Genomic DNA, 24,540 nt, shown 5'->3' with positions numbered 1-24,540 from the left:
GCTATAGCCCCTCATGCATTAGCTAATGACTCTATGGCTAATGGATGGTTCATTTTAAGGATCGTTTTTCGTCGACCCGGTCATGACGAACAAAATATATCTATTTGCTGAGATTGGCATAAAAAAAACTTGCTTTTGTAATGTAAAGCCGAATGGAGTGATTATTTGATTTGCACAAAACATTCACAATCTTTTTTTATTGCAGTTGATCATGCTAATGTATTAGGCAAAGGAATCTTTGAGGAGTATTGCAATTTTTTTCAATAAGTTATAATTTTAAGATGCGTTAAATGCGTTTTATTTGTAGGAATACGGCTGTTGCAAAAAAAATTTCACAGTTTTTGTGCCCCCGCCCACCGTTCTTCATCGTCGGCCCGAAAAATTATATTTTTTTCAAAAAACTTCAAAATTTTCTTGGGAATAGACTTGAAATCAACTGAAAACAATTCAAAATTATTCATGGATCCGCCATTGAACCTGATCTGATTAATTTTCCGAATCGAATACACAAACGAATCTTACTAGCATCCATCTCAGCGGGGAACTTACTCTTCAGATAACCGGAAGCATCAGCCCACATGGCAACAAAGGTGACAATGGCTGCACCCAGCTTCTCATCACTTGTATTCTGACACTCGTCAGTCTTACTGCATTTTGCATCGCTGGACGAGCTGACCTTAGGTATTTCACCCTCCACGTTCCGCCGTAGAATCGGTTCTGCGAATGATGAAAATTTCGATGCACATAACTATAGTGGGTTTTTTCTTCTGTTTTCTCCTGATATATCAAATCTGGTAGAATATTTAGAAAGGAAAAAATGATATGGGGCAGATTCCTTAAGTTCCACTGTTTCACGCCAGGCAGCGTGCTCTGGAGGCTGCAAGAATTTATGGTGATGTTGGTTGGAATTTCATAAAGGAAAAAGTTTGTGCAAAAAAGATGTCTTTTGCAAAGTATCGGGGGGTGTAGCAAAGAAAGTTTTCTGGGTAAAAGTGCTTTCACGAACATTTAGGCATAAGTACATTTATTTATTGGGTGTGTTATACAGTTGAATTGTGCAGCACTGGAAAAAACTAAAAGAATTGAAATAGTTTGGTAAGAAGCACTTTTTGAAGTGGTTGAAATAAACCTCGACCGGAGACACCTACAAAACATATTTTTTGCAGCATCATGAATCTTAACTGATTTTCTGCTTCGTTTATTTAAGATTCTCTGCAATTTTGCTTCATTCCTTGTTCCTTCTCACAACCAGGTCCAGTCGCCTTTCACTCCGGATGGTACATTTTTAATTATGCTTCCCTTTTAATTAAAATCAGCGCACTTTGCACGTTGTGCGATGATGACCATCTACTTCTTCTTCCGGTGTGGTGGCACAGGTTTAGCTCCAGGCGAAAGAACTGTCCACTCCTCTATTTCCAGTTTACTGGTTCACGTCCGGCGGTGTTGGCAGTTCAACTGATACAATGCAATTACGTGACCCGTCAGATTCATGTGCGTTGTCTCAAGATTCATGCTTTGGTCACTAATCAGTTTAAGTTGTTCGGACAAGCATTAGCGGGGAATAAACCCTCTAACACCCAGAAATTTTCACATGTTTAAAAAATAGTAGATGAGCAATTCTCGCTGAAACCGTCCCACTAGATGCACATGTGTTCAAATCTTTACGGCAATGTTCTCATTCGATTCAGCACACCAAAAACCATAAAAACTACCTACGAACCAATGAAAATGTCTGCCGTTAGCTAACTGTAAAGAAAAACTTTTTTTTGGACAATGGATTTTTTCAAGAAAATGCCCTAATTTGGAGAACTGATATCTCCCAAAATACAATACCAAACTTCAAAAAGTTATATATCGTTGGAAAGGTAATTTCGAGGACTTTCCTTCACACTTTGTTAAACATTCCAAAACATATTTTTAAAAGGTAATACCAAACCAGAGTTTTTGAAAAAAATAACCATTGATTTTGAATTTTGACCGTGTTCGCAACCACTTATCATTACGAAACCAAGGGTTTCCAGCAAGGCCTAGGACTGTCAAGTAATTAATAATTACTTTGATTTATAGCTGGTAATTAGGTAATTCTTTAATTACATAGTATTTCATGGTAATTAGAGTAATTTAAAGTAATTAATTGGTTATTAATGTAATTTTTGAGTAATTACAGCAATTGTTTTTTTTTAAATTGTTCTTCTTCAACGAAACTATTTACTTTTCATATATAATCTATTATAACAGTTTTTTATTTATTTGAAATAAAAGTGAAACACAAAGATTAAAAAAGACTGGTTTTGTATGTAGAAGGCCTTATTCACTATGGTTCTCTCCTAAAATTTATTTTTATCTTGTTGTTTATCAAAGCTAATTAACAACAAAAGGCAACGCCATGATAAATTACCCAGTGAAAAATGTTTTTTGAATCCGAAATTTATTAAGTTTTATTAAGTAATTATAAAAATATGTTTCTTTTTTTTTGCAAGAACTGCATTAGAATTGATAAATTTTTATGCTTTTGCTTCTAATAGGCAGTCAAAATTATTTGAAGTTTATGTGGATCAAATATTTAAAGCCAAAACGTACTTAATTATCATTGATAAAAACAAAGTTTTCAAGTGATAGCCATTTAAAAATCAATAAAAATAAAAATATGTTTTTTTATATTTTTTCATTATCTGCAGAAATTGACAGCCCTGTAACATCTCTCTATTAAGAGCTAAGCAATTTTCTCGAAAAATTTCGAAATATTTCTGAGACAAATGTTTTAATGTTCAAAATCAAACTCAGTGAAATTAAAATTGACTTATATTCAGATGCAGAAATTAAATCCAATGTAAATGTCACATTTCACATTATTCGTATTTTTAGCAGCGGATTTTTTAATTTGCTTGAGAAAAAAAACATGCAAAGTAATGTCAAACCAATATATGAAGAAAAACAAAAAAATCTAACTTAACGTTATTTTGATGAATTTCACAAAAAATCAGGGGGCCTTTTTTTCAAACAACTTCTATATTCTAATGGCATTCGACTTGCAATAAACTGAGATCAATTTAAATTATTAATTAATTATATTCTAATTCATATATTGAAGTAAAACAGTACAGTATTTTTTTGCTTTTATGACAAACACGACTTCAAAAAACGTAAGTCAACTTAAATAATCTTCTTTTGCAATTGATTGATAAGGGTTTGGTTGATCGAAACGTGAAACATAATGGAATTTCGAATCAGACAATGAACAGGTTAAATTGGCCATAAAACAAATATTATTGTTCATATCAATTGAGCTACTTATTTTTTACCTTAAAATGGTATAATTAAATACTAATGTCAATTTTATAATAATAAAATAAAACAATTCCAAATTTCAAACCAATTAACTCGCTGTAAAAATCACCCAAAGTTTCAGCGCCCTCTAGTGGGGGGCATTTTTTACGTTTGATCGCCTATAGCTATTTTCAATAAAAATTATACGCGAAATTCACAATATCCTGATTGGTATAAAAAAAACAGCATAATTTTTGAAAGAGCTATCGAATGAGCTATTTATAAATAATTAAGTTTTGAACCGTAGAAATGAATACTTAAATAAAATTAAATGTTTTTTATCGTATTGAAAAGTAATTAAGTAATTTATGTAATTAATCATTTTGGACCAGTAATTTGAGTAATTAATTGGCAGACTGGCAAGTAATAAACGCTTCTGGAAACCCTTGTACGAAACCATTTTCATTCGAAAGATTGGCCGATTTTGCATAAAATCAACATGAGAAAAGAAGTGTAATGAAATAGTTTTGGTATAGTTGTTAAAGGATGCAAGACATTGGTCAAATTTTAGTTAAAAATAATCAAAGCTCAGACTTCAGAAATGAGCCGTATTTACAGGCAAATCAAAGCAGAATTGTATTTGAGCCGAATGTACAGTCATCTGAGGCAAATCCGTACATATAGGATGGATAGGGACAGCTATTTAAACTATGCTTTTACTCATCAGATAATATTTTTGATTTGTTTATGTAAAACCATACATAAACGAAAAAAGTTTCTAAATTTTAAGCTTTTATGGTGAAGTCGTTGATAATTTTCGAAGAAAATTGTTCATCACTCTAAAATGCTCTGTATTGAGTTCAACTTAAAAAATTTCTGCATCAAAATAAATCAGCATGCGCTGGTTGTTGCCTTCTTGAAGCCACTGAAAGAATTGTTGGCAATCATTGATTAATGACGATTTCCATAACTTTGCAAGGAATGGGAAAATCGTTACCAAAAGGAATCATCATGTGTAGGGCACTATTCTAAACCACTTTTGTCAACATATTGATAGCTATTTAAAATTTATATCTTTGAACGAAACATCATGGCAATGATGGAAGCCTGCACTCTGAAAAATAATTTCCTTACTTAGACCGTAGTCTCGATTCGCCACATTTCACTGAAGTAATATTTTATGTGCAGAATCTGTTTTGGGAAGGTCTGCTTTATTTGTATAGCCTCAATCGTGAACTAAAAAGTGCAAAATTGAAATCAATTTTTTTGATCAAGTTATAATTTGGTGGGGCTGTTGATACCATCAAGCAAGAAACTCGAAAACACTCAACATTTTCATAAATCTACTTATTTTTAAATCTGCAGTATTTTTTTTTTCAAAATACGAAGTTTTTTGAAAATTTTGAGTGTTTTCAAATGTATGAATAAATTCCTATCATTTGATACCCTTATTGTTGAAAAACTTAGATTTTAAGTATTTTTTTTCGAAAATATGTAGTTTTGTGAAAATTTTAAGTATTTTCAAAACTTTTTTCATTACATTTGAAATGTTTGTAAAAATCTCGATCATTTGATACCCATATTGCAATAATGTTTAGAATTTTCGGAGAACATTGCATTTTCAAAATACAGGAAAAATACGCAAATGCAATGGATAGGTGACATTATTCCGATTTCAAAACACTATATATTTTTAAAGTTTGGATGATTTTTCATAGGATTATAGCTAATGTCTCCCATATAGCCAAAATCCCATAAGTTTTTTGCTTCAGTTATGCACTCAGCCGTGCTAAACCGAGGCAGCTGAACCACATACCACCACTGCCTATTGATTTTTGGTTCAACAGCAAACCTTATGGAACTCTATGAGAGTTTTGTTTAAACATATAACTAATTGTTAGTTGATATTGAAAAGCAAGCGCCATGAAATGTTGAACACGCCTCCACCTAGAATTAATTTCGTTAATTTCACCACAATCGAGCTAGCTTCCGTCGGCATTGAACCGTTGTACCATCGACCTGGAACCGTTCCGATGGGGATGGATAGCAAAAGTTACGTAAATTGCCGCGCGAAATTAAATATCCACCGCAGCAGCAGCCAACATCAACGGAAGTGGGAAATGAGTTCGTATCTATCCTGCCAAACGCTGCTGCTTCTGCTCTCTGTTGCTGAAAATGGCAAACGGAGCAACGAGCTACCTCTGTTCTACTGCTGCTGCTCTAGCGGAGGTGCCAAGCTGGCATGTGTTGGCCACAGATTGGTATGGTTTGGAGATCCGGATGCCGTCAGGCTCTTCCCCGTTGGGGACACCAGCTTGGGTTGGAATCCAACGGGGAGTGATAAATTTGCACAGCTAAGTCGAAATTAAACCCCGTCCATTACTATCACCGATAGACTTTTTGTGCTTTTTTGGGTTTTGCTGACATCGCTGCAAAAATTAAACTCTTTTGCGTTGACAGCGTGCCCATGGCTTTATTTCAATTCATCGGTGAAAGAGTCATGTAAAATGAATGTTGACTGAAAAAGCAAAATATTTGTCAGGGTTTGATAAATCGTTGATGTTTATGTTTTTGTTATCTCAAAACATACTTTATGCACTTATAAGTGTCTATATATATATATATTTTGGGATTTGAGCATCTTATTTTGTAAAAATATTTATAAAAACCTTTAATTTATATTATATCACTTAATATCTTTGGTGAAATAAATTTAAAGCTCGATAAATGTGATAAATATTACGTCCAATGCATGTTTTGGAAGATTGCCATGAATTTTGAATAGTTTAATGAAGAAAAATCAAAGTGTCTCATTGTTATACATGGGCTGAAAAAAGTGGGGAACAATGAGACAGTTTTGGGTGTATTCTAAAAGTTGGTCAAATCTAATGAAAGGACAGGTAGACACAACTTTCTCCTAAATATGAGCCTATTTGAGAGAACTACGATTTCTTAGAGCCATTTTTTCATTGTTCCCCGTGTCTCATTGATGACTTATCTACCCTATGCAAAGTCTTTGAACAAAAGATTTTTTTTCTGCTTAGCTCTTGTTTTTTTCGGGAAATATGAAATATCTTGTGTAGTCGCCATTTTTGCAACAAAAAAGAAAACAACTTAATAATTTTACAAAAAATAAGGCAGGTTAGGTTTTATTCAAATATTACGTTTCACATTGAGGGGGGATTTCTCGGAAGATCTGAAGATTCAGAATGATATTTTTATACTCTATTCTCGAGTTAGCTTGCTTTAAATTGTTCACTTGCACGTTCTCTAATAAAAAATAAATGAAAAATATTTATTTTTTTCAAGGAAAACAGCAAATATGTGCTGAAGACTATGATGACTGATAGGACCAATTCGACGCTGTCGTGCTATATTGTCGCACCCGCCATTTCGACGCTCCGAGAAAAACGCGTTTTAATGTTTGACCTTGAATAAACAAAAACTAGAGCACGCAATGTAAACAATAACAAACACGTTTTGTTTGGCGGACCATTCTGTCCATTGTCCCGAAGTTTGGTTGAAGTTGGTTGCCAGAGTCCCGAGTTATAATTACAAATGTTTACGGTAGTCTAACATGTACGTGCGTCAAACGCGTTCTGACCTGAAATCCCTTTGGCCAGTTGTCGCACTTACATCAATTTTCAGGGAGTGACAAGATAGCACAAAAAGCAAAGCAATCCACTTTAACGACCCCCGGGTCTTTTGTGGGCTCTGTTGCAAGTTTCTGCTCATTTCTAGGCGTCCGAAGGCTATTTTACGCAAATGGACCGACGTTTTACTTCCCCATTTGATAGAAGGCGTGGTCAGGCAAATCTCGTCACGAAAAATGCCACCGGGTTCGTCTGGGATTGAACCCAGGCCATACTGGGGTTTGGAGGCTACCACGCTAACCACGGCAAGATTGAAACTACTTTCATATGTAAAGTGACAACAATGCACGGAGTGAATTTGATAGGATTGAGATTGCAAAATTATGGGAACAAATTGAATGCGTACAGAATGGTATAAAATCATGCAATCCGTGTTAAAGAAATGTTCAAAGTAATTCAAGAAGAAGTTTCCTTAAAATTTTCAAACGTTTAAAAGGTTAATTAACTATAATCACGAAAAAAGTTGCTGAATAGTACTACTTTAATATTTTTAAAGTGTCAAAATTTTCGCAACCAATATAAATTGAAATCGGAAAACGAAATGCATTATCGGATTCTTTGGTCTATTTTTGCACTAGGAGAAGAGGTGATAGATTAGAGAAACATAGGTCAGAATTTCAATAATCTAGCCTTATATTTGAAAAGGTCGTATGAAAACTTGAAATGTGGTATTGGAGGTCTCGATAAAATTGTATAACTTTGCAAGGAATAATAACGAATGGAAACTGTAACATGCAGACACTCAATTTATTATCACCATTATGGGTTTTCAACACATGTAGTGATGAATACAGATGAGTAAACCCCAATTTGAAAAATTGTATTTGCTTTCAGTGGTTAATGTTAAACTGATTATTACCCGCAAACGTGATTGAATGATTTTGTGTTTTATTGATTAATGGATTTATAAATAGTTCAAGTGTACAAGTGTCATTGTCGCATAACTCTCTTTTTATGTAAATTAATTTAAATGTTTTAAATGCCAACGCTATTAGGGTTAAAACAGTTAAAAATCGTTTAATCGGTATAATTTCACTCCACATTTATAAGCGAAACTCTAGATTAAAAAGAGAATACTCTTCATTACTGCAAAAAGGAGCAAAAAAAGTTCAGACCCGCCTTCTCGCAGACTCCCAGAGATCCGAAAGCACTTCGTAAAACGACTTCCGAGAATCGTTTTCCGTATGTCCACTGAGAACTTGAACAGGTACTGCATTAGCCAGCTGCTAGCCAAGTTTCGGCCACGATAGATTTAACCGGTGATGGATTTTACGGCTTCTCTGGGAAACCCTTTAGTACGGTTCAAAAAAGTTTGCGCGCCTTTTGTGTGAGCCAATGTTTCAACTCCCACGACGAACGTCTGATGGGACCGAGCCGGATGGACGTCGGGTGGCGGCAAAACTCACCTGGCTTGCCGGAACGTAAATAAAAAGTGATATGAAAACATCCCAACTTTCCGGCGCTGGGCGACCCTTCTGGGCAACCGGTGGGCCGGACAACATCCGTTTCGACCCGTTCGTCCGTCCGTCCTTCCTTCGGTGGCCAACCTGGGCCGGTTCGTATGTATTACGTGTACTGAATGTGGTCGGTTTGTTGACCTTTTTTTTCGACTCAGTGGACGGAAGGTTATTTGTTTTGTGTGTTGCTTTGGCGTTGAGAAAGTCAAGACTTTGTATGAACTTCTACGCTCTTGTTGAGTGAGTTTTCATGGCATTTCGCAAATTAACAGTACCTTTTATCAGATTGATTGGCATTTAAAGTTGTTTAGAGACTTTGGGGATTCATGGGAACAGCAACTGAGCTGATTTTTTTTTCGTCAAATTAATGTTTTACGTGCATTTTTTTTCGTTTTTATAGTTTTTTAAGTCCTCTGAAATTCGAACTTTTCTGAAACTAGGCTGGCCAAATTAGCTGATTCAAATATTGCACAAATGAATTAAGCGAAAGGCAATAAAATTTCTTCACTCGAAAAGTGAACTTGTTATTTTAGAGGCTTAATAATGTATAGAATAAGACTGGACAAGAGTGGTAAGTTTAACCAGAAGCCTTTTCTTACCCTTATTGTAATTCAATTTCAAATATTTGGTAGATACCTACATAACTGTAATAATATATTACACAACTTGTCGTTTTCCAAATTGCTATCAGTAAACGTTTTAATTTTGTTAATATATGATAGTTTTGGGCTCCAATTTACAGAATTCAAATTTCAGACAGAAGCTTTTTTTTAAACTAACCCTGACGAGATATAAACTAGAGATCAAGTCTCCTCATAATATCGCAAAGCTGGAACGAGCAATGATTAACCAAGGTTTCGTCTCAAACATCCTAAAATCAAAACTAACGGGGTTTTATGAACAACTATTTAAAAGTTCTTGCTTCTTTTCTGTTTTCAGCCGAACGACATCGTTTCTCATGTTTATCTAGGAAAATATGGTTATTGCCTTAATTTGTAGCCGCCGGCATATGGTGTGTGGCCTGTCTGGCTAAGAGGACACACAAAGGTGCGAAAGCGAAGCCCTGTGCAGCAAAGAAGGCCAAACTAGTTTTTCGCACAAAGAAGCTATTTTACATAGAAGAAGCTCACCTCTGCCGGCCCCCAGATAATTGATTCCGATAAAGCGTCTCTCTAATACTCACCTTCGAAGGAAAACTCGTTGTCCTCCATAATGTCCTGGATGGGTCGCAGGGGCACCGGCGGGGTGCTGCTGGCAGCGACGTAGCTTGGAATGTCTGAGACTCGATTATTGGCCGGTCCACCCTGGAGCTTCGGTGCCGGCCCGGGCGGGACACCATCCGATTCTCGGAAGAACTGGTCTTCGTCGTACAGGTCGTCGTGGTCTTGCTCCAGGTCGCTCTGCAGTGGCTCGTCCGGTTCCGGTGCTGCCTCGAAACGGTCTTTCAGCACCTTTCGTGGAACTGCATGATATTATACCGGCAAAAGAGCAGCCAATGGGCCGTCCCAAATGAGAGGAAACAGGATAATGGAAAAATAATTTAGTTTAAACTTGCGGAAACGATAATCGTGTTTCAGTGGCAACGCCAGGAAATCATTGCTAGAAAGATTAAAACAACTCAGCAGAAATATAATTAACGTGATACTAACCACATGTGTAAACAACTTTTAAATACATCCTCGAGTCGGGACGACAAGGCTTGCCGAAAGTTGTGCTATCTGCTGACAGCGTGCATTTTCTCCTGCCATGGCATTTTTGCATAACGGTCTCGGTGGCGTAAGATGCAAGACATGCTGAAATAACAGGCACACGTCAGTTTATAAACTCATTAAAATGTGTTGCATGATACAGCTAGTCTGTGGTGTAGTGTCCCTTCCTCCCCTTAACAACATATACGAGTCGAGTGTTGGTGTTTGGAAGTAGTCGGTAGTCGGCGTTTGTACAATTCGTTCCTACAGCAGTGTCGCGTCGGCAAGCAGGACTCCATACAGCTGAGACGGCAGGACACTTGCACATCATCTTTGCTGCCACACCGCACCGTGTCATGCCACAGTAGGATGTGCAGAGTTGGCTTCACGTAGGATATGGGACTAATTGATTTCGTTATCTTTATCTAACTGTCATACTAAACGCGTGATGATGCGTTCGAGACTTCTGCAGCTTTTGCCTATCCAGATGTCACCCGTTAAAATCCGGTTACCCCCTTTTAAATATGGTGTCTTCGGGAAAGACACCATATTTAAAACAAATGAAGTAAGAATCGAATAGCTAGCTTGCCCTCCATAGACTAAAAGCTAACAGTTGTTTTTCTCTGCCAACTCAAACGAAATCGAGAAAAGTTGTCCCCATTCCAACACCGTGACAGCTGTCTATTACCGGCCGCTTCCATCTCCACCGCACAGCAGGGTCAAGGAAAGTGGATTTGAAAGACAGGAATTGTTGATGCTCCATTTTTTTTAACAGGATAAGGGAAAATCTTCATTCTTCACGGCATCCTCAAGTAAGTTTCGCGTGGAGTTGACCTGTTTTTGGGAAGGTGGAGGAGCCACCCTAGGCGAGTGGTAATGACCGTTTTCGTTGTTGTTCGAATTCTTCGTGTCTTTCACTTCTAATGGGAAAGCTTTTTACAAAAAATTTAGAATACCATTAAATTGGGTTTCAATTTTACTTGAAAATCCCTTTGACACCGGATTTTAAAATCATCTCCATTCCAGGCTGTAAATTATTAAATATTACGTATTTTTTTAATGTTCAAAAATGAAAAGGGCCGTACCACCCCTCCACCATGATATATCATAATATGGACCTCGGATTCGTGTTCAGGGACCAAAATTACTCCTCGAGTGAACTCCAGAAGGAGCTCCAATTTGGTATTTAGCCTTGCACCGTAAGGTAGCAAGATTTGGAGCACCCTATTGTACAGTCATGCATTTCCAACGAAGTAATTTTGTTCCAACGAATTATCGTTGTGATTAAAAAGCAGCAGTCTCCACGATGCACTCAAAAGACTCCGTTATGGTTAAATCAGTTTAGCATTGATTATACACAAGCAAAAAACATAACTGGAAAAATTGCTTTGTGGTTTTGAGGGATCTTTCGAGAAATGTTAAAAAACATTCATATTATTTTTTAAAAATAGTTCCATAATGTCGTAGCTAATTTTCTGGACAACTACTATAGTATTCTTTTGTTTTTTTTTGTTTTGATGACAAAACAATTGAAAAAATAACGAACATAATTTATGTTGTCAGTAAAGTGTGTCGTGTTGTGCATGTTTTCGGTGTTATTCATAAACATTCATCAGCAAAAAAAACCTAAAACTTACTTTCCTCCTTGACTCCCTGCGGCTGGGAGCACTGTAAGCTCTCGTACTCGGTCCGCCCATAGCTCGCACTGTAGATCGCTATCCTCGAGTAGGGATTGCAAATTAATTGTATAACGTCGTTCTCGCACGCGATTTTGCTCCGAAATTCATCTGAAATGGCAAGTAACAAGAAAAGGAAAAAACATTGGTAGTAAAGTATGAAACAATGCAGCCAAACGAAACATTTCGCAAAATAAAAGTGCGCCCAAGTAGCAACAATAATTCCTTCAGCTTGCAACCAACAGAATGCAATGAATGAGGAGGGGAAATACGATTGCAACCGAAAAAAAAGCAAATATTCCTGGTAGCAAAAGCAGAGTAATGGAGCTTGTTTTCGACGAAACTGAAATAATTCAGTATATGTTTTCCATTCCAGCTGGAGCCAACATTCCGTAACGTGACTGGGAACAGCCAACAGAACAAAATTTCCAATGTTTTTGGAGCTCTCAAGTCCGCACAAATGAATGAAATGTAGGCACTAAAATTTGGCTCAAAACTGCAAGAGATGCAACAGAATGTTGCTGTTATATTTCATTTGGTTGGATTAGTCCTATTTGTTCGATGGTGATTGGAAGCGTATGATAGAAAACAGCATTTCATATGGAATGCATATCGTTGAGTTTCATTTGTGTGTAATAAAGATATCTCTGATTGATCAGTTACATGAACTAACTGATTGTGTGTATCTAAGTTTTGCCACAAAAAGCTCATGAAAAGATGATTTCGATAAAAAGTTCTATAACCAAAAATGTAAACGAGGGTAACAATGACAGGATATTAATGTATTCTTCATATATTATTCAATCGGTACGACTAATATAATGATTATTATCTTCAAAACATGTACTGGGGCATGCCACACAATGTCCCTGTACGCTCTTCCAATTTTTTTTTTCAAAAGTGCTTTAAAAATAGTTTCGTAGGAAATTGTTATTTTGAAATCCACAATCACCCCACTTTGATAGTTAATGTATTTCTCACAAATCTCAACCTAAAAGTGTGCAAATTAAACTGATTACGTCAAATAACCTTCAGCTAGGTTACTTTTTATGTATCATTTGAAATATTTACTATTAAATGTTTGTTTGATTAAGTTTATTAACTTTTTATCAAATTTATACAAATACAAATCTAAGTAAATGAAAAGTTTAAAATTGGCGCACAATTCATTACAAAGGGATTGTTTTAGAAAAATATAAAAGACCCAAATAAAACCAGAAAAAAACAAATCAAGTTGCAAACACAAAAAAAAGTTGCAACCGACGGGATTCAAACTCAGCACCAATGCAGAGGATTGGCGCCTTAGCCCACTCGGCCATCAGACCGATGAAAAGCTGTAAGGATTATCGCATATATGAGCTTGACATTTTGGTCAAGTAGGTTTCCCATACTGATGGGCTACATATTTCATGGTGTAAAATCATCCCATATTGATGGGCTACATATTTCATGGTGTAAAATCACATAAAATTGCATAAAATAATGCAATATTTATTTTACACCAAGGCCATTTCCCGAGCATGGGTAAATAATAAGGGAAATGCGTAATAATACCTTTCTTTGTTATCAATACCAAATTTTGGTATTTCTGGACTCTTTAAAATTTGTCTTAAGGATTATGCAAGAGCAAAATGTGCTATCATACCAATTTAAGGTATTGTTTTGATATTGCAAAATTGCAGAATTTGTCAATGGTCGAACACCACATTTTGGTATTCTTTTGGTATTACAGTGTTTTTTCAAATTCCTCTGAAACTATGGGAAAATTTTGAACAATTTTGACAAAATAATTAATTTTGCGCTAAAATGATGTCTCAAAGCGAATGCTTTCATTGAAAACCGGAAATTTCAAACTTGATTTTAAACTTTTTTGATATACCCCCTAAAGAAATGACTTGAAATTGTGGAAAAATTTCTAAGTCAGGATGCCATATTTTGGTTTTATTTTGGTATTTAAAGGTTTCATCAAATTCCTCTGAAACTATGGGAAATTTTTAAATAAATTTCGATGAAATAATTAATTTTGCGCTAAAATGACTTGAAACCCAAAAATGTTAAAGCTGATTTTCAATTTTTTTTTATATACCCACTAAGATTTTTTTTTAAAGACGTTGAAATTTTTCTAAGTTGGGATAACCAAATACTTTGAAAAACGAGTTAATCGACAGATTATTGAATTTTGGTGAGTTTCAATCCAGTTTCCTTTTTTAATAACTCTTATTTTTCAATCTTGTTATTTTTTAGAATCTTCAAGAACTTCAAGCACGGGCCGTTCATCAGTGACAAATGCGTTCGATGTGTTGAAGAATATCACTAAGAACAACATGGAATCATCAGGTGAGTAGATTTGGCTGTTGCATAAGGATCATTTCCCTTTTATCACTACTGCAACTGTTGCACTAAAAATGGTATGAAAATACCAAATTTTGGTATTTCTTTTGCAAATACCAGCGACCAAAATGTGCTCTTGGTTGCCCAGTAATAGATGGTAAAATACAATGAAATCATACCAAAATCATGTATATGGAAGACCACAGGAATACCAAAATCTAATTTTCCAAGGGAGCAGGAATAACTAAAAATAACCATGGCAATACAAAGTTTTGGTATTCAAGCAATGTTCAAAAATCCAGAAGACCTCAACTTTGTATTGAAATGGTTTTATTTTGAGGTATTATTTTACCCTTGGAATAACATGGATTGGTATTGTTGTGCCCTTTCACATACAAGACTTTGGTATGATTTCATGGTATTTTACCATCTATTACTGGGCAACCAAGGGCACATTTTGGTCCCTGTTATTTGCCCAAGTAATACCAAAATTTGGTATTCCCGTGTTATTTACCCCTGCTCGGGTTACACGCAGCTGGATTACTACTTTTTTAGCCGTGTAAACATTGACCCCAATCAAAGAATGCAATGATGGCGTTTATTTTTTTTTTCGTTATTAGCCACTACCTCTAAAAAAGATGATTATGTTGAGTTCGCTCCATGACTACTATAACCAATTTTCACAGTAATTAGTTTGCAAAATGGTTATTACTAGCGGGGCTTTTGATGATTATTGTCCCAGCGTGTTCGGAGTTTGAATAACATTAAAACTGTGGTCGAGCTACCGTAATCATCACAGATCATTGAATTGATTTCAGAATAATGCAGAGGCCGATGATAATCGACCAAATTGCACAACGAGCAAGCATTTTTTTGCTTTATTTTTTTATTTTTACCTTTGAAATTTAATTTAAGAAGGTTTGTATTTTTGATGTTAGTAGCAGTTCCTGAATGTTGTCACTTCAATGTCTATTTTGAGAAAACAAATCTTGACTTTTTTTTGATAAGGTCCTATAAACAAAAGTAAACATTGAGTGTATCCCGCTTACTCCGATGGACTTTGACATAAGGTGTGAAAGGGATACACTCAATGTTTACATTTGTTTATAGGACCTTATCAAAAAAAAGTCAAGAAATGCAAATATATTTGATTTTGATTTCCAAACGCTGAAACCATGCATATTTTTGAAAAGGATTGTTACATTCCGCATTAAACGGAATTGTCACGGTTTTTATTTATTATTCCATGCGATGTCAATTACATGTGCATTTAATCGACTCTGCTGCATTCATTTTAATTAATACTTTGAATGCGAATCTAGTTTTTTTTTATTCGGGCACTCTACTCCGATGGTCACACTTTGCGCTAATTTATGCAAACTGTATCATCAGAAATGCTTTTTCTCTCTTTCAACCGCAGCTGAAGAATAAAAAGTAGCTCATTTCACTTGGTTCGTGGTATAATTTAAGTGTTATTGTCATCCCAGGACCGGCCGAGCACGAATTTGGCACTGAAGCGTGAAACCGTCCCAGATGAGGCTGTTTTTGTACTTACATGGTCTACACTTATAAGCTACTTCTACGAACTTCCGGTGACCCGGACAGGGATCCGGTGGCGAGGCTAAAAATTTACAGTGCCTCTTCTTTTGGCACGCTTCCACTACCGTTTGCAGAAGCGAATACTGAAATGAGAAAAGAGAGAGAGAAAAAAAAACATTTTTAGTTAAAAGTGCTAATATTTGGTTTTATGGCTGTCACAATGCGACTCGCTCAGGTTTAAGTGTATTCCAAATGGAGAATCTCCAAATTTGGGAGGAGCACGCAATTGAGCCTATTTTTGGGCCCTTTGTCCTGTGTCCTTATTTTGGCCACATAAACCGTGATGTTCCGAGCTTTATTGCTTCGTCGAGTGTGTCTATCTCATCATGGAAATTTACAGCCGTCTTGCTTCTTTTGTATTTTTAATTATACAACCCCGGCGATATCTTCATCACAATGGAAGCGATTAAACATGTCCCCCCACCCCACCTCTGATGCCACCTCCCACTCTGACTTGCAAAGGAGCCGGCTCGTTGGCTTTGGGCGGTTGTGGTGCTCTGTGAGGATGCTCATTAATCAGGGAAGGGGGTAACATTGTTGTTAAGGGGAATTAGTGTACTGAAAAGATGCAAGTTCCATTTATTTTACTTTAAATATATTCAGTTTGACGTTGGTATTTCTAGTTTAAAATGTCTGAAAATATGATTCATACATGAAATTTGGGATCAAACAATAAATAAGGTAGAGTAAACTTTGCTTAACCTTGCTAATTTGTCTCCTAAGAATTGGAAGCGACCCGGCTTTCAGCCAAGCTTTTCAGTTTTTATAGGAATTTGCGAGGAAAAAAAACTTTTTTGTTATTTGATTATTGTAACTTTCATTTCTCTACCAATTGAAAAACTGATCTTAATGTTTATGCATGGAACTTTGTCCTAGTGGGTAACTTGACTGTAATAAAATTTAAGACATGTCTACTTTTCGAATCTGCAATAACACAGCACAGCCACAGCACAGGTCCTCGGGCATAACTCAACCTATCGGGACGTTCATTATTTCCAGTGATTTGTAAGAATGTCTAGATGATCCTAGAATTTTGCAGAACTAAATTTGATCAAATTTGTAATTTTTGCGATCGTTCCAACTTTTTTTTAAATCCACTGCACAGTAAAAAATAATATAAATTTGGAAGCTGTAATTTTGGAAGGTTGAATATCACCTCTTTTATGATGTAATTTTACCTCAATTTAGACTGAAAAAGTGACATTACACCAGAAAAGTGGTAAAATTACACATTTCCAGAGGTAAAATTACACCTTTTTTCTGACATAAAAGATGTACCCCTTCCCATATTACCATGATTTTTTTTTCTGTGTGCCTACGCGGAATTTTTGGCGATTTTTTTTTACACGCATAAAAAAAAGTTGCAATGTTCTAGGATCATCTAGACATTCTTACAAATCACTGTAAACAAGAATCGGCACGATCGGTTGAGTTATGCTCGAGAACCAGCGAGTTGAATTTACCGTTCCAACTTTTTTAAGAGCTTGAGAGTTGGAATGCCAAGGACAAAAAAAAATAATTTTAAAATTTTGTGTGTTTTTTCTGACTTTGCATGTCTATTTTTCAGAGTGTATCAATGGTCTACAAAGTTTAAGAGCTGACAATTACATAAAAATGATATATAAGGGGTATGCTTAACACTTGTATCACCAACGAGGTCAAAACTTACACGAAGCACCAAGGGGGTCAAACAAATTGGAAATGCAACTTCATCCGGCTATATCTCGGCGAAAACTCAACCGATTCGGATTATTCTTATTGCATACGATCCGGAAGGATGTCAAGAATTACCTACAACAAGGTAGATCCAAAACAGATGCATATACTTTAAGTTATAATAAAAAAAGGCATTTCCAACTTTTTTCCCAAGGGTTGTATGAGCCGGTAAAGTTGCATTTCCAGCTTTTTTGACCCCGTTGGGGCTACAAGTGTTAAAACCATCATGAGTTATCGCGATTTTACGAAAAACGTTTTGAAAAAGTTGGGCGTCGTTGATTATGGCCGTTCTCGGTCACCCACACTGTAAAACTAACCCTGCAAAGCTAGAAAAAACACGAAATGAAAAAAAAAAAACAATAAATGAAAAAAATCTTTACCTTTCTGGGTAAAAACTTTTTCCGATTTCGTGTGAGTTAAACACAAAGTTTTGAGCAATCTGTATATTTTGCCAGAAACAAGATAAGATCATTCTTTCTTGGAAAAAGTTTTAGCAAATTTGAACGATTGGCATTCTTTTAGTATTTTGATGAAAAATGAAAATTACAAAAATCTAATTAAAGAAAAATAGTTTTCCATATAAATTCGCACACAAAATTAAAATGCTATGCAAAAAGCCGGGTCATCACCGATAACTTGCAAATTTTAGAGAGTTGTTTTGGGGCCGATCAGAAAATAGATGTTCTGGTTGAATTGGGTAGTTTTTGAATATTTTCCATACAAACGTCGAGCTATCCTAATAAATATAAAAACTTCAACTATCCACTTTCATAAGAGGAATGTTAAATCTGCAATAAAAAAATAACTGAAAATGTTATAAAGGCGAAATTAGTTACGATCCCCTATTCTGTCACTGGTGCTTTCGAAATTTCAACGCATCCACTCACTGCTCCCTCGTGGTTAACACATTAAACGGATGGCTTAAAGCTCCCCGCCAGTGTGGCTGTGGCCGGGACGCCCCGGAACAGTAGCCTTCCAAAGGCGTACGTATACATAAAGCGAAGGCTTTCAATTAATATTCATCATGTCAAATTTATGTCTTCAAGGGTTAAAATTTATTGAATTCATTATGGCGCCTCTATGACGCCGGCGGGATCAAATCGAAACCGATTCCTGGTGTGATGTTGGTGGCTTTGGGTGAGTGGTGGTGGTGATGATGATGGCTCATGTTGCTGCGGGTTTGTTATTGTTGGTCGGAGAGCTTTTTGAGCTTGCCAAAGAAGAAGTAAGCGTGCAACCGGAATAATGAATACAGAGTGGGTGGATCAGACAACACAGCAGCACCTTGATTCGAAGACAAACTTCTTAAAGGATTGGAATGTTAATGTTGTTTTGATTGCTGATTAAATTTCTGCGAAATGCTCAGAGAAAATTGTTGTCTTAAAGAAAAGGTGTGCGGGGATAATTCGCCGAATGTCGTTTTTTCCATGAACATGTTGCCGTAGGATATCTATTGTCAACCTTCTTTATGCTGGTACATTATGCCATGTTATTGAAGTAAGCTGAATGGGACGTTTAACCGATTTTATCGAATTGGAAAACCCATCAAATGATAGGAACAGGTACATGTTATATCTTATTGCCAATATATATTTTTTAATATTTACTTGGTTTTAATTCATTTAGTTTATGTTCTTGAGAAATTTTATACCGGCCATACAATTCATTGAGTCATCAGCAGTTTATTAGCTTTTATTATTTATCGAAATTACTTTTTTCAAATAGGGTGTTTTATCTATTAGTGGATACCTTTTCTATAGTGGCCCCTCTGAAGATTTTTTTGATGAAAAATTCAATAAAATCACAAATATAAGCGGGTATTTGTCTACAATTTAAATAATTGGCATGTTAATCATAATTCAAAACAATGTTAACCCTCTATTGCCCAAATTATTTTTCTATTTTTTTTTATTTTTCCCGTGTTCAGGAGGTCATTTTGAGCAACTTTTGTTCTTCGATAAACTTTACTTCTCTTTAAATACAAAGAGACGAGTTGTTCCTTTTAATTCCGCTATATATTTTTAATATCTTGACAGATACGTATTTCGTCTACTACTTGCAGACTTCATCAGTATTCTGTTCTCTCTTGTTTTATGTTTTTCTGTTACTTCTCTTGTTTTATGTTTTTCTTGTTTCATTTTTAATATTTTAATTTGAATTTTTCTTGTTTAGTTTATTATTGTTTTTGGTAGTATTTGGTCTATTCTACCACCTCCTATCATTACATTTTGCCTATCTAATTTTTCATCTTTTTACAGTCACTTTTTCAATGTTTTGCTTGTTTTTCACATTTTCTGTTATAAAATGGCACCATTAACATTAAAATTGTAATAAATGCGTGTAAGCATAGTCTGGGACACTACAAAAATTACTGCATAATTCTTTTTACTTAAAATATAGGAAATGTTAGTAAAACACACAGCCAAAGTTTACCCCTAAAAAATTACATTTTTAAAAACATTGGCAAAGTCACATATAATAAGTAAAATTTTCAAACCATAAATTTACTATAAATTTAAGAGTTTTACTTTCCGATGCTTTTTAAAGATCAAAAATTGGTTGAAAAATAGATTTTTGGCGATTTTTTAAATCGAAGCCCGTCTAAAGGCGGGGTTGGGTTGTAGAGGGTTAACTGACACTAAATTGTCATTTTCGCCAAAATAAGTGTTTACACAACAAAACATAAGTTGTTTTCACAACAAAACTATTTTTTTTCTTTTATGATAGAATTAACCTTCAAATCAACTTTTTTCTGATTATTTTACTTCAGTAAGTCGCGATAGTTTAAATTTAGAGAACGGGGAAATGCTCAAATTCTGCAAATAAAAAACATACAAATTGGTTAATAACATGTTAGTTTCAGTTTTGAGAGAATCCGATATGAAATCTGTAAAATTCTTCAGAAAAGTGGAATTGCTTCGACATCTAGGGCAAAGTTGTTCCCTTGAACAAGAGCTAGACCTTCAAAATGCTTCGATTCTACCAACTCCACAGACTTAAACTCCGAATCCTGATACCTTGTAAATAGATCCAATTCTTTTATAAAGCTCTGCCTTCACGTTATTAGTACCAAATACAATACATTCGTTCCGAAAGCATGAGTTACATGCTCCGAAAGCCATCTAATTCACCGCAAAATTGAATCTTCTCCATGTTGCTAATAACCCGTCCATAATTGCCATGTCTACCGCAATAAATATACAGATCTTGCTTAATCTGAAAGCTTAGAGGATTTTTCCACAACATTACCCCCAAAGTGACAAATAAGCCAATTTGAAGCAGTTCACATCCTGAATGCCGGCAGATTATATTCCGACACAGAGGAGCCGTAGTGCGTGCTGTAAGTAAAATCGCTCCTGCCAGCCATATCACCATGAAATGATTTCAAATTCGACTCCGGATCGAGGATGTACGTGCAGATTTGCCTCCGTGCCATCACTTAGAAGAGAGGGGGAGGCTGGAAAAGCTTTTGAATCTTATTTTCTCCTTACATTGAATTCGAAGCTTGGCTTGGCTCACCGTAAGTGGCGTAGGCGCACACACAAACTTGGTTCTTCTTTACAAGCTCAGTTTGACGTTCGCCACCCCATTCTAAAGAGGAAACATGTCCTTCTTCTTTCGTGGCAGAGCTCGAGATGGGCCGATGGATCGGTAAACGCCCATGCACGGCCCCAAAAACTGGTGCACGGTGGACGAAACTGTTTCAATAGTGGTAAAAAGTGAAAAACAATAATAAAAGGGTGGCAAACCAGATAAAATTTCTTCTAATAGATGTTCCGTGCTATAGAGTCTTCAACAAAATTGTAATCCTTTTTATTTCTAGCAAACATCGAGTGTCGCAGTAAGCGGAATACAAGTCGAGAATTATAGAAAAAAATTTATTAATGAAAATTTATTAGAATTTGAAGTTGACTTGCTCTCATAAATGAATTCTAGATTAAATTTTCAAAACAACCTATCCCTCATGGGTTTTCTATGCAGATAGGACCTTTTGAAAATTTAATCTAGAATTGAGAAGACATCCGTTAATTTTGTTATGATACTTCGCTTTTTATGCTATCTTGTCGCACCTGCTATTTCGACGTTTAGAGAAAAACGTTCTTTGATGTTCGACCTTTGAACTCGCAATGTAAACAATAACTAACACGTTTGGTTTGGCTGACCGTTCTGAGAATTGTCCCGAAGTTTGGTTGAATTTGGCTGCCAAAGTCCCGAGTTATAATTACAAATGTTTACCGTAGTCGGACTTGTACGTATGTCAAACGCGTTCTGACCAGAAATCCATTTGACCAGTTGTCGCACTTACATCAATTTTCATGCTGTGTCAAAATAGCACGACAAGATTGAAACTTCTTTCATATGGGTAATTCTCCGCCAACTCACACAGCAGTTGCCCCGACCCCTCTTCGATTTGCGTGAAACTTTGTCCTAAGGGGTAACTTTTGTCCCTAATCACGAATCCGAGATCTGTTTTTTGATATCTCGTGACGGAGGGGCGGTACGACCCCTTCATTTTTTGAACATGCGAAAAAAGAGGTGTTTTTCAATAATTTGCAGCCTGAAACGGTGATGAGATAGAAATTTGGTGTCAAAGGGACTTTTATGTAAAATTAGACGCCCGATTTGATGGAGTGCTCAGAATTCAGAACGTATTTTTCTTCGAAAAAAAAACATTTTTTTTTAAAACTCTGCCATTTTCCGTTACTCGACTGTAATTTTTTTTGGAACATGTCATTTTATGGGAAATTTAATGTACTTTTCCAATCTACATTGACCTACATTTTCATGTGGAACAAAATTTTTCATTTTATAATCTCGTGTTTTTTTCTAACTTTGTAGGGTTATTTTTCAGAGTGTAATAATGTTCTATAAAATTGTAGAGCAGACAATTAAAATGTTGATATATAAACATAAGGGGTTTGCTTATACACATCACGAGTTATCATGATTTTACGAAAATAAGTTTTGAAAAAGTTACTTTTTGCGTTTTCTTTGTTTCGTCGTCCGTGTCTGTCGTGGGTTATCATAAACGGCCATGACGACAACCAACTTTTTCAAAACTTTTTTTATCGTAAAATCGCGATAACTCGTGATGTTTATAAGCAAACCCTTTATGTTTATTTATAATTTGTTTTGTAGTTGTCTGCTTAAAGTGAAAAAATTTGTTATAAATGAAAAATGACCCTTGGGTCAATGTAGATTCGAAAAGTACATCCAATTACCCCTAAAATGACATGTTCCAAAAAAATTTACAGTCGAGTAACGAAAAATGGTAGAGTTTTCAAAACTTTTTTAGTGTTTTATTCGATGAAAAATACGTTTTTTCGGAATTCGGAGTACGCCATCAAATCGGGCGTCTAATTTTACATAAAAGTCCCTTTGACACCAAATGTTTATCTCATCACCGTTTCAGGCTGCAATTTATTGAAAAACACCTCTTTTTTCGCATGTTCAAAAATTGAAGGGGTCGTACCGCCCCTCCGTCACGAGGTAATTTTGGGATCTGTGAAGGTCAAAAGTTGAGGGGTTGAGGCAACTTGAGCTGCGCAAAATGGCGTTTTTAACTCAATTTAGCCCGAAAGACACGACAACGACGATTTGATAATTTTGCAACACACTTTTTTGCATAACATTATGAAATTAACTGAACTGAACTGAACTGAATACTGAAAGCGTAATGGATGTACCTTTTCTGAAAGTGTTGTAAAATACAAAGTGCCCAAGTTTCCTGCTTCTTTCCCCCACAGTGCACTGGGCTGTGTGGTGGCAAACACTCAAAGCGTTTATGTACATAACACTGTAAAATGTAGTAAAGAAAGCAGCCTCAACGACATGAGTTGTGGGTGAGTGGGTGTGTGCTTGTTTGTTTGAAAGAATATTTCCGGTACATACCAGACGTCTTGGGTTTCAAGTATAAGAAGAGATATTGACTTTGCTCGTACTTTGCTGCAAACTGTCTGTTAACCCGTAAACGCATTACAAAAAAGCTGAGCTTCAGTAGGTATACCACAAAAATTTGAACGCATGAAAAATTTAATTCAGATGGCTAAGCAAATTGAATGTTTTGGTTTTCATACCAATAAATAAGATTGTGCTTGAAAACTGACAGGACAGAGCTTGTCTGATTAATAAACGAAGTAGAAAATTTTGAATATGATGAAGACAATGAATTTATTTCAATTCAAATATTCTTTCTGTCCATGTTATGTCCTCTGGTAAGAATGCAGCAGTGACAGCCCAGTGACTTATATGTATTGTTTGTTAAATTAACTTGAAATATCACTCACTTTGGTGCAATATTAGGTTCAACATTTTTACCCAGGCTGTTTGCGGTTTATGCATTAGACAACAATTTCAATTGGGGAGCTTTTTATATTGTTCATATTGCAAATTTCTACGAGCTTGTTGTAAATCAATAAACCGTTCGATTGATCGTTATAAATAAACCATAAATGATGAATTCTAGATTAAATTTTCAAAACAACCTATCCCTCATGGGTTTCCTGTGCAGATAGGACCTTTTGAAAATTTAATCTAGAATTGAACACATGCAGCTCGTATAAACAACCAAATTTGCTGCCAGCACAGACTGCCACTCAAAAGTTCATTGCTCCTTTCCTGATCTCAGTATGGTAATATAATTTTAATACACCAATTGGCACAGCGCAAATTTCGCGATATTTTTCGCACTGGTCGCGCAATTCTTTCGTTCGTTCAGTGAACGCCAAGGCGACGTCACACGTGGGTGCATCAAAATTGTTTTTTTTTTCTGGCTCTCTCAATACTCTTATGAATGTATTTTCCATACCGACTGATTCGAGTACCACGAGTTTGGAGCGGCTGGATTGGCTCATCCTCCAGGATACCATTTCACCTGATTGCCTTGGCAGCCTGTATTTCGTATCGTATCTGCCTGTGCACGAGACTCACAGCGATATTCGATTTCACAAGCAGATAGGTACAGATGGTTATGACTGCCTCCAACAGATGCGAATGAGTATCTCTCTGCTGCTATTGCTGGGTGCTGTCAGGAAAATTTGGAAGGCAAATAAAATGATAAGAGTGCGCCATCCATGCAGAAAGGATACCGTTTTAGGTGCAACACAGCCCCGGCGGCCACTGTTGTATGTTTTAATACAGAAGATATTGCTGG

General features: G+C 35.9%; 1 protein-coding gene across 2 annotated transcripts in view; it reads right to left on the bottom strand.

Annotated features, from left to right (window-relative positions):
• The window catches only part of LOC120421143 (protein eva-1), a 273,706-nt gene that overhangs the window by 11,739 nt on the left and 237,427 nt on the right, over positions 1-24,540 (bottom strand). For both annotated transcript variants that reach the window (XM_039584336.2, XM_052711038.1), the window contains exons 6-9: positions 15,628-15,754; positions 11,703-11,852; positions 10,027-10,170; positions 9,561-9,839 (exon numbers count right to left, since the gene is read on the bottom strand). In XM_039584336.2, coding sequence (XP_039440270.1) covers positions 9,561-9,839; positions 10,027-10,170; positions 11,703-11,852; positions 15,628-15,754 — 700 coding nt within the window. The remainder of the gene's footprint in view (positions 1-9,560; positions 9,840-10,026; positions 10,171-11,702; positions 11,853-15,627; positions 15,755-24,540) is intronic.

Source organism: Culex pipiens, chromosome 3 (assembly GCF_016801865.2).
Source record: "Culex pipiens pallens isolate TS chromosome 3, TS_CPP_V2, whole genome shotgun sequence".
Classification (NCBI taxonomy): Eukaryota; Metazoa; Arthropoda; class Insecta; order Diptera; family Culicidae; genus Culex; species Culex pipiens.
This window is presented reverse-complemented; position numbering and strand designations above follow the sequence as displayed.